This window comes from Scyliorhinus torazame, chromosome 4 (genome assembly GCF_047496885.1).
Source record: "Scyliorhinus torazame isolate Kashiwa2021f chromosome 4, sScyTor2.1, whole genome shotgun sequence".
Classification (NCBI taxonomy): domain Eukaryota; kingdom Metazoa; phylum Chordata; class Chondrichthyes; order Carcharhiniformes; family Scyliorhinidae; genus Scyliorhinus; species Scyliorhinus torazame.
The window spans coordinates 3619565-3634483 of NC_092710.1; the positions used below are offsets into that span (position 1 = coordinate 3619565).

The 14919-nt window shown below is 57.5% G+C and overlaps 1 protein-coding gene across 3 annotated transcripts in view; it reads right to left on the reverse strand.

Moving 5' to 3' along the window:
* The window catches only part of LOC140410098 (palmitoyltransferase ZDHHC5-like), a 224846-nt gene that overhangs the window by 6757 nt on the left and 203170 nt on the right, over window positions 1-14919 (reverse strand). For all 3 annotated transcript variants that reach the window (XM_072498034.1, XM_072498035.1, XM_072498033.1), the window contains exons 9-11: window positions 10807-10930; window positions 10196-10314; window positions 5193-6085 (exon numbers count right to left, since the gene is read on the reverse strand). In XM_072498034.1, coding sequence (XP_072354135.1) covers window positions 5193-6085; window positions 10196-10314; window positions 10807-10930 — 1136 coding nt within the window. The remainder of the gene's footprint in view (window positions 1-5192; window positions 6086-10195; window positions 10315-10806; window positions 10931-14919) is intronic.

Genomic DNA, 14919 nt, shown 5'->3' on the forward strand with positions numbered 1-14919 from the left:
GAATTTCTCCTCACCATCGCCGGTGCAAGGGCAAGAGAAACATTCACAAGGTTCAGGTTCTTCAGGAGGCAGCAAAGGTACGATTACCAGGCAGTCCTGGACAAATTCTCCAAATACTGTGAAGAAAACGCAATCCAATCGGCAAGTAAAGGTAAGAAAAGCGGCAGTACTCACCTCGTGGCTGGGATCCCGGAGCCCGAATTCCCAGAGGCCGAAGTCCCGGGCCTGAGAGAGGGCTGGGTCGAGGTCGGCGGCCATCTTGCTAAAGGTATCACGCTAGCACAGTTGCGCGAGCAGTGCGCAGAACCGGAAGTATCGTTTGCGCATGCGCGAGATGCTGCGCATGCGCAGTCAAGAAAACGGCCATCGGTAAAGGAACAGCGATCTGAGCATGCGCAGTCGCTTCCTACGTGCTACATACCGAGCGTCAGGATGTCAGAGGCCCCAGACCGCACCAATTTAAAGGGGAAACGTCCCAAATCCAATTTAAAAGGGAAACGTCCCAAATAAAAAAAACAAAAATCTGTTAAAGCTGTAAAACAACCTTCCCTCACCTGGAATGACAGCACATTGCCGCAAATTGACCCAGGAGATGAATTTGACCTCCGAAGAACCCTCCGACAAGCAGTTACCTACGCACAAGCCGATGATTCCGACCTCGAATACTTCGATGACGATCTTTACAGTGTTTCCGGACCTTGCGAGCCCAATGATAGCTCCGTGGTCCTATACGACTATGACTCGGACGAACCTTTCGTGTTGCACATTGGCGGCCCCCACATTGAATCCGACGCAGATGCGGATTCATTTTTCGGATTTGAGGATCTTCAATCCAGCAGATATGATGTCCCAACTTATCAGTACCGGATGATGCTGCAGCCTGACATTAACAGACAGGGAGTGGTGCAAGCACACGGAGAGCGCCCTGCTGCCACACAGAGCGTGGTCCACGTCCCGCTCAACGTTCCCGACTCTATGAAAGAAGACATGCAAGACTCCAGAGCGCAGTCCTCGCATGAACCAGAAGTGACTCCAGTGTCACAAGCCTCCACAGCAAGCTCGTGGACAGACTCCACAATTGCAGAAACGCAAGACTCCAGAGCGCAGTCCTTGCACGAACAAGAAGTGACTCCAGTGTCACAAGCCTCCACAGAGAGCTCGTGGACAGCCTCCACGATAGAAGCAACGCAAGACTCCAATGTGCGGTCCTTGCAGGAACAAGACCATGAGGGTCTAGCAACCTCTCCTGACCAACCAGCGGCAGACGATGCAAGTCTGCCATGCTCACGTGAACAGCAAGAAGGCTATAACAGCCTACCATGCTCCACTGCACAGCAGCATGCCCATGACGGTCTCTCATGCTATAATGAAGGGCACAGCGCTGAAGACTGTTCAAGCCCAACTGAAGACAAGCCAAAGGAATCGCCTCATCCAAGCCCGAAGAAAAAAGGTTTATGCGCTGACCTTCAGGATCATTATAGACGAACAGAGACTAATAATGCTGCACAGTCACAGAAGGATGCTGAGGATTTGCTAAAGAAATTAATTGAATGTTTAACTTGCAAGGAGCAGACTGAGAATTGCCAGTGTTTTAGTACGGATCGAAAAAATGGACAAGACATTGATCCTCAGGTAATGGAAATAACACAACCTGACTCATATCCACAGCAGGGACAAATGTCTCCCTTCAACACAACGGCGCAAAGTCCCAACTTCGGAGACCAGCAGTTAGTCAGTAATGACTCTTCAAACCTTGAGGAGAACATTAATTGCATTGAACCTATACACACTCCACTGATAAATGAGCAGAACATTGGAGCAAGAATCCTGAGGACACCGACATCGAGTAGCCAGATAACGAATTTAAAACCCGCAGCAGTTTCAAGTGAACCAAGTGTGCTTTCCACTAATGGTGAAGATGCAGATAAGGTCGACCCGATTATCCATTGTACCACACTAACCCCAGTGATTAAGCAGTTATGTATGGGGAGTATAATGTGGGCAATTGAGAACAGTAAAAGAGAGACTGTGACCATGCCAGTCCCAGCAAAATCAGACCCAGAGACCATGAAAGCATGTACATTAGACAAAGATATATATGAGGTACCTGAGAAGAAAAGTGAAACGGAATGTTCTTTGGAAAATAGTACAATGTCGATAGAAACATTGGATCCTATATTCGAGACCATACATATGGGAGAATTTGGGGGTAATAAACAAGGTTCTGCAATGTCTGGGGGAAGATTTAAAATTCCAAAGAAGAAAAGCCCAAATGAAGGACAACGGCAAGACAATGACAGTCCACCGACATGGTGTGCACCACCAGATGAAAACTCTGACAATTTACCCAACCCGGGTGAACAGCAAGCTGCTAATGAGGATCTATCCACGGGATGTGAGACGAGTGACGACAGCATCCCACTTCCCATGCAAAAGGTGCAAGGTGACAGACCTCGCCTAGTGCGTACCGAGGCACTCGACGATCACTGTGGGACCACTGACGACTGCGGTGGCGGCGCACCGCTTCCACCCTCGATGGCTCGAGCCTCTCCACTGGTTGGTGCATTCCTGCACGTTCCGACTCCAGAAGTGCAGCTTCAGGGAATCTCGGCTGCCTCCAGTGAACCTGTTGGGACTCCGGACGGGGAGCATCGACGGAAGGCAGACCGGACTCCAGATGGGGAGCAGCCAAGCGCCGACTCTGATTCGCGCACGCCAGACCTTGCTCCGGACGGGCGGTGTCGCGGCCTCGGTGATGGCACGCTCAGGGTGACGGCGGATGCCACGGCGACAGGGAATGGATCACGTGGCAGTCCCACTGGGTCGGCATGGCGACCAGCACCGGCGGTCCAAGACGGACACACCAATTCGCGCCATCGCCAGACGTTGATGCAAGCAACAATTCTCTCTCCAAGGCGACATGCTTCGACGTTTCTCTGCGGAGTCGCCCTTCCGGCACAGCAGGTGGCCGGAACCAGCGTGCACGGTCTCGGCCAACTTCCACATCTGGCACAGTCATCACGCCTTGCATGATATTAGTGATGGTGCTACTTCGATGGCAACGACCCATCGGCTACAAGATGCCGTCCACCACAAACATAAAAAGAAAAAAGACTCCGCCTTGTTCCTGGCATGCAGGGCGGATGGATTGGTGCATGGGCGCAATCAGCGAGCTTTGCACCGCCTTCCACGCTCGCAACTGAACCGTACGCACACGCCGGATCCTCCACTGGTTCCCAAGGATGACTTCGTGGAGATGCCACGGATCATGCCCCTTCCATCGCCACCAGAACCAAACCACAGCCAAGGCAACACTAACAAAGATGTTGAATGTTATATTTGCACAAATGAAAAACCAAGCACTGCACGAAGTACAACAAATGGAAAAGTAGAGACTTCGGCAACAGCATCACCTCCAACAGTCCAAGGTGAACCAGTGTGACCCCAAATCTCCACAGCTGAACCGGCTTGAGGACCAGCCTATTCTTGAGGCGGTCACCCATTAGACTGGACTTACAACGCTGTTCATACGTTCAAAAAGTCAAACACTTCTGTATTATAACCTGTTGTTGTTTATCGTTCCAGATATCGTCTGACCGGACCACTGTTCAAGTTTTTTTTTCTTCTCGCATTCATGTTTTGTTATGGTACAACCTTGTTAGTGTGACGCACCCGACATCGCCCCATGTAAATAGTTACGCCATATACACACGCTGTACACAACACACACACACACACTCTTAGATGCACTCACGACACGATTATATTTATAACCACGTAGGCACATATCTTTGTAAAAAGGGATGTCATGATATTCAAACACACACATCATGATAGACACACCAACAGACAAATCAGAACACACACCACCACAACCAATCACAGAAAGATATAAAAGCACAAACACAACACCTGGTGGTCAGTATTAGCTGGAGAGGAGGACCAGGACAGACCTGCTACATGAAACACTCAGGGAGACAGCACGTGCAGAGTATCCAGAACAAACTGTATTATAAGAGTTAAAATAAAATAGAGTTGTACCACATACAACTGTGTTGGCTCATCTGTGCACCAGAGCACCCAACACCACACCCATGTCTGCGTCGCTTTCCTCCCACAGCCCAAAGAACGTGCAGGTTAGGTGGATTGGCCGTGATAAATTGTGCCTTAGTGTCCAAAGATGTGCAGGTTGGGTGGATTGGCCGTGTTAAATTGTCCCTTAGTGTCCAAAGATGTACAGGTTAGGTGGATTGGCCGTGTTAAATTGTCCCTTAGTGTCCAAAGATGTGCAGGTTGGGTGGATTGGCCATGTTAAATTGTCCCTTAGTGTCCAAAGATGTGCAGGTTGGGTGGATTGGCCGTGTTAAATTGTCCCTTAGTGTCCAAAGATGTGCAGGTTGGGTGGGGTAACAGGGATAGGGCGGGGGAAGGCTACTCTTTCAGAGGGTCAGTGTGGACCTGGTGGGTTGAATGGACTCCTCCCGCAAGGTGGGGATTCTAAGGATTTCTTTGGTCTTCATGCACGTACTCTCCTGGCGGAATATGAACTCACGCCTCCAGGTTATTAGTCCAGGCCCCTGCATCACTAGCGTTGTTAGTTAACCTCCCAAACTCTGGCTAGGATTTGACAGGGTAGATGCCTCCCCGTGGCTGGAGATCCGGGAACGTCCGATCACAGCAGCTGGACGGGGGTTCGGCCCTTTTGGACAGAGACGAGGAGAAATCCCTTCACTCCGAGGCTGGGGAATCTTTGGAATTCTCAAGCCCCAGAGAGCTGTGGGAGCGGAGTCGCTGAGAATGTTCTCAACCCAGAGGGAGAGATTGTTTTTTGATGCTGCGGGAATTAAGGGATACGGGGGAGTGGGAGGGAAGACGGAGGAGAGACAGAAGATCAGCTGCTATCATACTGAATGGGGGAAGCAGGCCTGCGGGGGCTGAGTGTCCTTCTCCTTCTCTTGTTTATGTCCGTTATACTTGCGACGTTACCGTGCCCCTTATGGACAGAGGAGTTGAGACCTGCTGAGCCAGTGCTGGCATCGTCTGTGGGATCTTCCCAACATCAGAAGAGCCACTGATGCTTCCTAAAACAAACACTAATCTGCATGGGCGGCTATGAGGTGTTGTGGGATGTCCCGACGGGGTGAAACCTCCCCTTTCCTACAGCACCTCTGTGCGAAAGAGATGGCACTTACTTGGGAGCCAGCAGCGGGTGTGTTGTTGCCAATACTTCACTGGTTTCCAGTGCGGCTCCGTAAGGAGGCCGCGCGACCACGTAAGACGTTGACTTGCCCATGGCAGATGGGGGGAGAGGGGCGTCAGGAGAGCACATGGAGCGGACCCTGGGTGCATGTGTTGCACCCTCAGAGAACCTGGAGAAGTGTGTGGGCTGAGTGGGGGCCCCCCCAGTCTGCGAGGAGGAGGACGAAGGGACAGCCGGAGGTGCAGTTCGTTGGGTCGGACTCTTGAGTCCTGGCGAGCGCCTGGAGTCATCAGAGGAAGAGCTAACCCGAGTGTGCTGGTGATGGACAGTTCCCAAGGTTGCCTCCTCCATCTGCAGTAGTTTCTCACGCTCCTGCCGTGACCGACTGTCGGAAAAGGAGGCGACAGGGACCTCCCGGGGGCAGCGGGTAGGGGCTCCATAACCCCCTGGGGCCAGTGGGTAGCGGTGGAGGTTCGCCTCCCTCTGCTGGGCAATCTTGGCCGACATGAAGGGTGAGTGGTAGCCCAATGTCTCCGGCCCTGGCACTGGGCAGGGCGACTCGGCCTCCGGACTGCCTGAAGGGGTGGCCAAGCTGTCGTAGGACAGGCTCCCGTTGCGGGTCTGGTTGGCGAGGCTCTTGTAGGAGGTAGACGTGGTGCCCTCAGAGTGGATGGACGGCAGGTGGCTCATCTCGAAACCTCCGCCATGGGCTGACTTCAGGCTGGACGAGCGCGAGCCGTTGGAGACGGGCTCAAACTGGAAGCTCTTGTAGATGGTGGGTGAGCGGTAGGCCTCTGACTCCAGGGTGGGCTCCGATTTGTAGCTCTGGCTCCTGCTGCTCTCGTCGTTGGGTGCAGGCTCCTTCACAGCATCGCCTTTGGAAATCTACAACACACAATGTCACATCGAGCTTCATCACTTCACAGTTACCGATCCTGCTGAGTTACCAGAATGGTGCCAGGACGGAGGGGGTTAATGTGGACAATCTGGCAAAGGTGGAATTCTTCTCTTTGGGGCGGAGAAGGTTATGGGTAGAACGTCCAGACAGCACATTTGAGGGACAGGGAGCATCAGAATGTTTAATCTGGCAGTTGCAACACTTTCAGTCGGAGCTTTCAAATGAGAATCGGAAAGATAGTTGACTGCAGGCATAGGGGAAAAGAGCGGGGCAGTGGAACTAACTCGGATAAAACCGGGGATTCACACAGGTCAGATTTGAAAGAGTGCAAAAATCCTTGAGGATTGTAGGGGCTGGAGGAGGTTACAGTGATAGGGAGGGTTGTAGGGGCTGGAGGAGGTTACAGAGATAGGGAGGGTTGTAGGGGCTGGAGGAGGTTACAGAGATAGGGAGGGTTGCAGGGGCTGGAGGAGGTTACAGAGATAGGGAGGGTTGTAGGGGCTGGAGGAGGTTACAGAGATAGGGAGGGTTGGAGGAGGTTACAGCGATAGGGAGGGTTGCAGGGGCTGGAGGAGGTTACAGAGATAGGGAGGGTTGTAGGGGCTGGAGGAGGTTACAGAGATAGGGAGGGTTGGAGGAGGTTACAGCGATAGGGAGGGTTGCAGGGGCTGGAGGAGGTTACAGAGATAGGGAGGGTTGTAGGGGCTGGAGGAGGTTACAGAGATAGGGAGGGTTGTAGGGGCTGGAGGAGGTTACAGAGATAGGGAGGGTTGTAGGAGCTGGAGGAGGTTACAGAGATAGGGAGGGTTGTAGGGGCTAGAGAAGGGTACAGAGATAGGGAGGGTTGTAGGGGCTGGAGGAGGTTACAGAAATAGGGAGGGTTGTAGGGGTTGGAGGAGGTTACAGCGATAGGGAGGGTTGCAGGGGCTGGAGGAGGTTACAGAGATAGGGAGGGTTGTAGGGGCTGGAGGAGGTTACAGAGATAGGGAGGGTTGTAGGGGCTGGAGGAGGTTAGGAGAGGGTGGGTTGTAGGGGCTGGAGGAGGTTACAGGGATAGGGAGGGTTGTAGCGGCTGGAGGAGGTTACAGTGATAGGGAGGGTTGTAGGGGCTGGAGGAGGTTACAGAGATAGGGAGGGTTGTAGGGGCTGGAGGAGGTTACAGAGATAGGGAGGGTTGCAGGGGCTGGAGGAGGTTACAGAGATAGGGAGGGTTGTAGGGGCTGGAGGAGGTTACAGAGATAGGGAGGGTTGGAGGAGGTTACAGCGATAGGGAGGGTTGCAGGGGCTGGAGGAGGTTACAGAGATAGGGAGGGTTGTAGGGGCTGGAGGAGGTTACAGAGATAGGGAGGGTTGGAGGAGGTTACAGCGATAGGGAGGGTTGCAGGGGCTGGAGGAGGTTACAGAGATAGGGAGGGTTGTAGGGGCTGGAGGAGGTTACAGAGATAGGGAGGGTTGTAGGGGCTGGAGGAGGTTACAGAGATAGGGAGGGTTGTAGGAGCTGGAGGAGGTTACAGAGATAGGGAGGGTTGTAGGGGCTAGAGAAGGGTACAGAGATAGGGAGGGTTGTAGGGGCTGGAGGAGGTTACAGAAATAGGGAGGGTTGTAGGGGTTGGAGGAGGTTACAGCGATAGGGAGGGTTGCAGGGGCTGGAGGAGGTTACAGAGATAGGGAGGGTTGTAGGGGCTGGAGGAGGTTACAGAGATAGGGAGGGTTGTAGGGGCTGGAGGAGGTTAGGAGAGGGTGGGTTGTAGGGGCTGGAGGATATTGAGCGAGAGAGGGCTGTAGGGAAGGGCCTTTTATAGAGGAATCTGAACTGGAGGATGAACATAATAATCTTTATTAGTCAAAAGTAGGCTTACATTAAACACTGCAATGAAGTCACTGTGAAAAGTCCCTGATTGCCACATTCCGGCGCCTGTTCGGGTACACAGAGGGAGAATTCAGAGTGTCCAAATTACCTAACAGCACGTCTTTCGGAACTTGTGGGAGGAAACCCACGCAGACACGGGGAGAACGTGCAGACTCCGCACAGATAGTGACCCAGGGCCGGGAATCAAACCCAGGTTGGTACCGGAGGCAGGTGGGTGACAAGGGTGAATGGGACTCGCAGAAGCTATCATTACAGCCTTGGTTCAATCATGGACATCAGAGCTGAACTGAGAGGGGAGGTGAGAGTTGGCCATTCGGCCCCTCGAGTTGGCTCCGTCATTCACTAAGATCGTAGCTGATCTGATGTGGCCTCAGCTCCACTTTGCTGCCTGTTCCCCCCCCCCCCCCGTCACCCTCGACCCCCTCGCCGACTGACATGGTCTGACTCGGGCCTTGAATATATCGGGTGGGCCGCAGCCTCCGCCGCTCTCTGAGGGAGAGATTTCAGACTACCGAGCCTCCGAGAGAGGAAATTCCTCCTCGTTCCCCCTCTTCAACGGGAGACCCCTTTATTTATAAACTGTGTCCCCCCTCCCCTCGTTCTCCATTCCCTCCTCCCCCACGAGGAGATGGGGAGAATCACCCTCAAGCCCACCCCTTAGGTTCTGATACGTTTCAATAAGTTTGCCTTCATTCTTCTGAACTCCAACGAGGACGGGGTGACCCTCCCCGTGAGGTAACCAGCACCGACCCCCCCACCCTTTGATCTTGATGTCAGCCGGCAATGCATTCGGTCTCTCCTTCCCCTGACTCTTCATTGCTGTCTACTCAGCACAAGCACTTATTGCAGAATACAACAACAAGTTGTACAGCACGTTACTGTGAAAATCCCCTGGTTAAACATAGCACAAACATCCTGTGGTGTTGAATAGGCAGCTATGGTATCGTGGCACGGAGATGGGTTTAGAAATGATTTGAAAGAATGATGACATAAAATTCCCGGAGTGTAGGAGGCCATTCGGCCCATTGAGTCTACACTGACCTCTGAAAGAGCATCCTACCTCGGCCTTATCCCCAGCCTTTCCCCGTAACCCCACCTGGAGGGAAGTTATAATAATAATCTTTATTAGCGTCACAAGTAGGCTTACATTAACACTGCAATGAAGTTACTGTGAAAAGCCCCTAGTCGCCACATTCCGGCGCCTGTTCAGGTACACAGAGGGAGAATTCAGAATGTCCAAATTACCTAACAGCACGTCTTTCGGGGCTTGTGGGAGGAAACCGGAGCACCCGGAGGAAACCCACGCACACACGGGGAGAACGTGCAGACTCCGCACAGAGTCAACGGAGACCGGAATTGAACCTGGGACCCTGGTGCTGTGAGGCAGCAGTGCTAACCACTGTGCCTTACCGTTAAGCAAACTAGGCTTCTTTCTCCGAGCAAGAGAAAGGGGAGTGTGGGGTGTTAACCTGATACATTCAGATTCTGAAAGGGTTTGATCTGGCACATAGAGAGGGTGTGTGTCTGCGTGGGTGTGAGTGTGTCTGTCTATGTATCTGCCTCTGTGCGTGTGGAGATCCAGGCTGAGGCGGGACCAGACTCATTAATTGTAAGGTGTGCGTGCACGCGCGTGTTTGTGTGCGTGGAGATCCAGACCGAGACTGGACCAGACTCATTAATGTAAGGTGTGCGTGTGCCTGCCTGCGTTTGCCTTCCTGGAGAACCAGACTGAGGGACACTAATGCAAGGTGTGTGAGTGTGAGTGCGTGAGTGTGCGCACGTGTGTGGAGAACCAGACTGAGGGTCATTAATGCAAGATGTGTGAGTGTGTGTCAGTGTGCGTGAGTGTGCACACGTGTCTGCGAGTGTGTGGCGAACCAGACTGAGGGTCATTAATGCAAGATGTGTGAGTGTGTGTCAGTGTGCGTGAGTGTGCGCACGTGTCTGCGAGTGTGTGGCGAACCAGACTGAGGGTCATTAATGTAAGGTGTGTGAGTGCGGGAGTGTGCGCACGTGTCTGTGAGTGTGTGGAGAACCAGACTGAGGGTCATTAATGTAAGGTGTGCGAGTGAGTGTGTGGGCGAGTGAGTGAGTGAAGGGAAGAGGGTGGCGTGGAACGGAAACACCAGCAGGGGCTGAATGGTCAGTTTATGTGCTGCAAACCCGATGCCGTTCAAAGTGACGCGACAACGCCAGGAGGATTTTGGGCAGGGTGGTGGTGACGTACCTTCTCGCTGGCAGAGTGTGTGAGGGCCGTATGGTTGCGGCCTGGGCTGCCGTAGACTGGCCTGTACCTGTACATGGTGGGCGTCGGTGGGTTGTCCATTCTGTCCAGCAAGTTGCTCTCTGTGCCCGAGGAGAAAAGATGAGGAGACTTTAAAACATTAAAAACACTTGGGTGACGATGTTGAGCCGTGCGGGAAAGCACCCGACTGCCTGCCTCTCAGTGGCAGCAGCAACTCGACACCGGGGTGGTGGAAACTCCGACAGTAGGTGCAGCCTGTCACTGCACAGTCACCTTGTCGGTTGTCACTGTCCACTTCTCACAGGACGGGGAACATGGCCTGGCTTGCTCCGAACACCAAATCAAACTGCCCTTTGGCACCATCGATTTCAGCCCCGTGCCAAGGGGGACAAGGCTCAGGCTTGAGGAGTGAGAGCCAGACAAAGCTGCTGTGTCCGTCTGTCTAGCTCCCACTTTGACCTTGCACTAACAAATGGTGAGCGCCGGCATCAGCTCCTCCAAACATGAGGGGGGGTCCTGGGTTCTGCCCCACCCCCTTGCCATCCATTGCAGCGTTTTCCCCCTCCCCCTCAATGCGGCATGTGCTCACTCACCCTCGTTCGTTGCCAGCGATAAGTGAGCCCGAAGGCCTGAGTAACGATGCAATTCTGGTTTCGGGGGCGGAGGGGGTTCAGCGTCTGCTGACTGGCTCTCCATAATCTCCAGGCTTCCTTTGGACTACAAGAGAGCAGAGTTTGAGAGTCATTCCACACAACTGGAGATGGACAACAGGCACGGAGCAAACATCACAGAGCAGCAGATTCAACATCCGAGACCGAAATCATCACATCAACACCCTCACACCTGTGACTCAGTGCGTCCCCGTGACACGCTCACCCCCCCACTCCCCGTGACACGCTCACCCCCACACTCCCCGTGACACGCTCACCCCCCCACTCCCCGTGAAACGCTCACCCCCCCCACTCCCCGTGACACGCTCACCCCCACACTCCCCGTGACACGCTCCCCCCCCCCACTCCCCGTGACACACTCACACCCCCCCACTCCCCGTGACACGCTCACACGACAACCCCACCCCCCGTGACACGCTCACACACCCCCACTCCCCGTGACACGCTCACCCCCACACTCCCCGTGACACGCTCCCCCCCCACTCCCCGTGACACACTCACCCCCCCACTCCCCGTGACACACTCACCCCCCCACTCCCCGTGACACACTCACCCCCCACTCCCCGTGACACACTCACCCCCCCACTCCCCGTGACACACTCACCCCCCCACTCCCCGTAAAACGCTCACACCACCCCACCCCCCGTGACACGCTCACCCCCCCACGCCCCGTGACACGCTCACACGACAACCCCACCCCCCGTGACACGCTCACACCCCCCCACTCCCCGTGACATGCTCACCCCCCCACTCCCCGTGACACGCTCACAGCACCCCCCACTCCCCGTGACACGCTCACACCACACCCCCACTCCCCGTGACACGCTCACACCCCGTGACACGCTCATCCCCCCACTCCCCGTGACACGCTCACACCACCCCCCCACTACGTGACATGCGCACACCACCCCCCCACTCCCCGTGACATGCTCACACCACCCCCCCACTCCCCGTGACACGCTCACACCCCCCCACTCCCCGTGACACGCTCACACCCCCCCACTCCCCGTGACACGCTCTCACCCCCCCACTCCCCGTGACACGCTCACACCCCCCCACTCCCCGTGACACGCTCTCACCCCCCCCCACTCCCCGTAACACGCTCACACCCTCCCACTCCCCGTGACACACTCACACCACCCCCCCACTCCCCGTGACACACTCACACCACCCCCCCACTCCCCGTGACACACTCACACCACCCCCCCACTCCCCGTGACACACTCACCCCCCCACTCCCCGTGACACACTCACCCCCCCACTCCCCGTGACACGATCACCCCCCCACTCCCCGTGAAACGCTCACACCCCCCCACTCCCCGTGACACACTCACACACCCCCACTCCCATGACACGCTCATCCCCCCACTCCCCGTGACACGCTCACACCACCCCCCCACTCCCCGTGACACGCTCACACCACCCCCCCACTCCCCGTGACACGCTCACACCACCCCCCCCACTCCCCGTGACACGCTCACACACCCCCACTCCCCGTGACACGCTCACACCCCCCTACTCCCCGTGACACGCTCTCACCCCCCCCACTCCCCGTGACTCGCTCACACCCCCCCCACTCCGTGACACGCTCACACCCCCCCACTCCCCGTGACACGCTCACACCACGCCCCCACTCCCCTTGACACGCTCACACCACCCCCACACTCCCCTTGACACGCTCACACCACCCCCCCACCCCCGTTACACGCTCACCCCCCCTCCCCGTGACACGCTCACACCACCCCCCCACTCCCCTTGACACGCTCACATCACCCCCCACTCCCCTTGACACGCTCACACCACCCCCCCCAGCCCCCGTGACACGCTCACACCCCCCTCCCCGTGACACGCTCACACCACCCCCCCACTCCCCTTGACACGCTCACACCACCCCCCCACTCCCCTTGACACGCTCACCCCCCCCACTCCCCGTGACACGCTCACCCCCCCCACTCTCCGTGACACGCTCACACACCCCCACTCCCCGTGACACGCTCACCCCCTCCACTCCCCGTGACACGCTCACACCCCCCACTCACCGTGACACGCTCACCCCCCCACTCCCCGTGACACGCTCACCCCCCCACTCCCCGTGACACGCTCACCCCCCCCAATCCCCGTGACACGCTCACCCCCCCACTCCCCGTGACATGCTCACACCACACCCCCACTCCCCGTGACACGCTCACACCACCCCCCACTCCCCGTGACACGCTCACACCCCCCCACTTCCCGTGACACGCTCTCACCCCCCCCACTTCCCCTAACACGCTCACCCCCCCACTCCCCGTGACACACTCACCCCCCCACTCCCCGTGACACACTCACTCCCCCACTCCCCGTGACACACTCACTCCCCCACTCCCCGTGACACACTCACCCCCCCACTCCCCGTGACACGATCACCCCCCCACTCCCCGTGACACGCTCACACACCCCCACTCCCCGTGACACGCTCACACCACCCCCCCACTCCCCGTGACACGCTCACACCACCCCCCCACTCCCCGTTACACGCTCACACCCCGTGACACGTTCACACCACCCCCCCACTCCGTGACATGCTCACACCACCCCCCCACTCCCCGTGACACGCTCACACACCCCCACTCCCCGTGACACGCTCTCACTCCCCCCCCCCCACTCCCCGTGACACGCTCACACCCCCCCACTCCCCGTGACACGCTCACACACCCCCACTCCCCGTGACACGCTCACCCTCCCACTCCCCGTGACACGCTCACACCACCCCCCACTCCCCTTGACACGCTCACACCTCCCCCACACTCCCCTTGACACGCTCACACCACCCCCCCCACCCCGTGACACGCTCACACCACCCCCCCACTCCCCTTGACATGCTCACACCACCCCCCCACCCCCCGTGACACGCTCACCCCCCCTCCCCGTGACATGCTCACACCACCCCCCCACACCCCTTGACACGCTCACACCACCCCCCACCCCCCGTGATACGCTCACCCCCCCTCCCCGTGACACGCTCACCCCCCCACTCCCCGTGACACGCTCAGCCACCCCCACGACACGCTCACACCACCCCCCCCACTCCCCGTGACACGCTCACACCACCCCCCCACTCCCCGTGACACGCTCACACCATCCCCCCACTCCCCGTGACACGCTCACACCACCCCCCCACTCCCCGTGACACGCTCACACCACCCCCCCACTCCCCGTGACACGCTCACACCACCCCCCCCACTCCCCGTGACGCGCTCACACCCCCCCCCACTCCCCTTGACACGCTCTCACCCCCCACTCCCCGTGACACGCTCACACCCCCCACTCCCCTTGACACGCTATCAACCCCCACTCCCCGTGACACGCTCAACCCCCCACTCCCCGTGACACCCTCACACCACCCCCCCACTCCCCGTGACACGCTCACCCCCCACTCCCCGTGACACGCTCACACCACCCCCCGTGGCACGCTCACACCCCCCACTCCGTGACACGCTCACCCCCCACTCCCCGTGACACGCTCACACACCCCCACTCCCCGTGACACGCTCACACCCCCCCCACTCCCCGTGACACGCTAACACCCCCCCCCCATACTCCCCGTGACACACACCCCCCCACTCCCCATGACACGCTCAAACCCCCCCACTCCCCGTGACACGCTCACGCCCCCCCCACTCCCCGTGACCCGCTCACACCCCCCCCACTCCCCGTGACACGCTCACACCCTCCCCACTCCCCGTGACATGCTCACACACCCCCCACTCCCCATGACACGCTCAGCCACCCCCACCCCCGTGACACGCTCAACCCCCCACTCCCCGTGACACGCTCAGCCACCCCCACCCCCCGTGACACGCTCACACCCCCCCCACTCCCCGTGACACGCTCACACCACCCCCCCCACTCCCCGTGACACGCTCACACCACCCCCCCCACTCCCCGTGACACGCTCAGCCCAACCACTCCCCGTGACACGCTCACCCTCCCACTCCCCGTGACACGCTCACACCCCCCCACTCCCCGTGACACGCTCACACCACCCCCCCACTC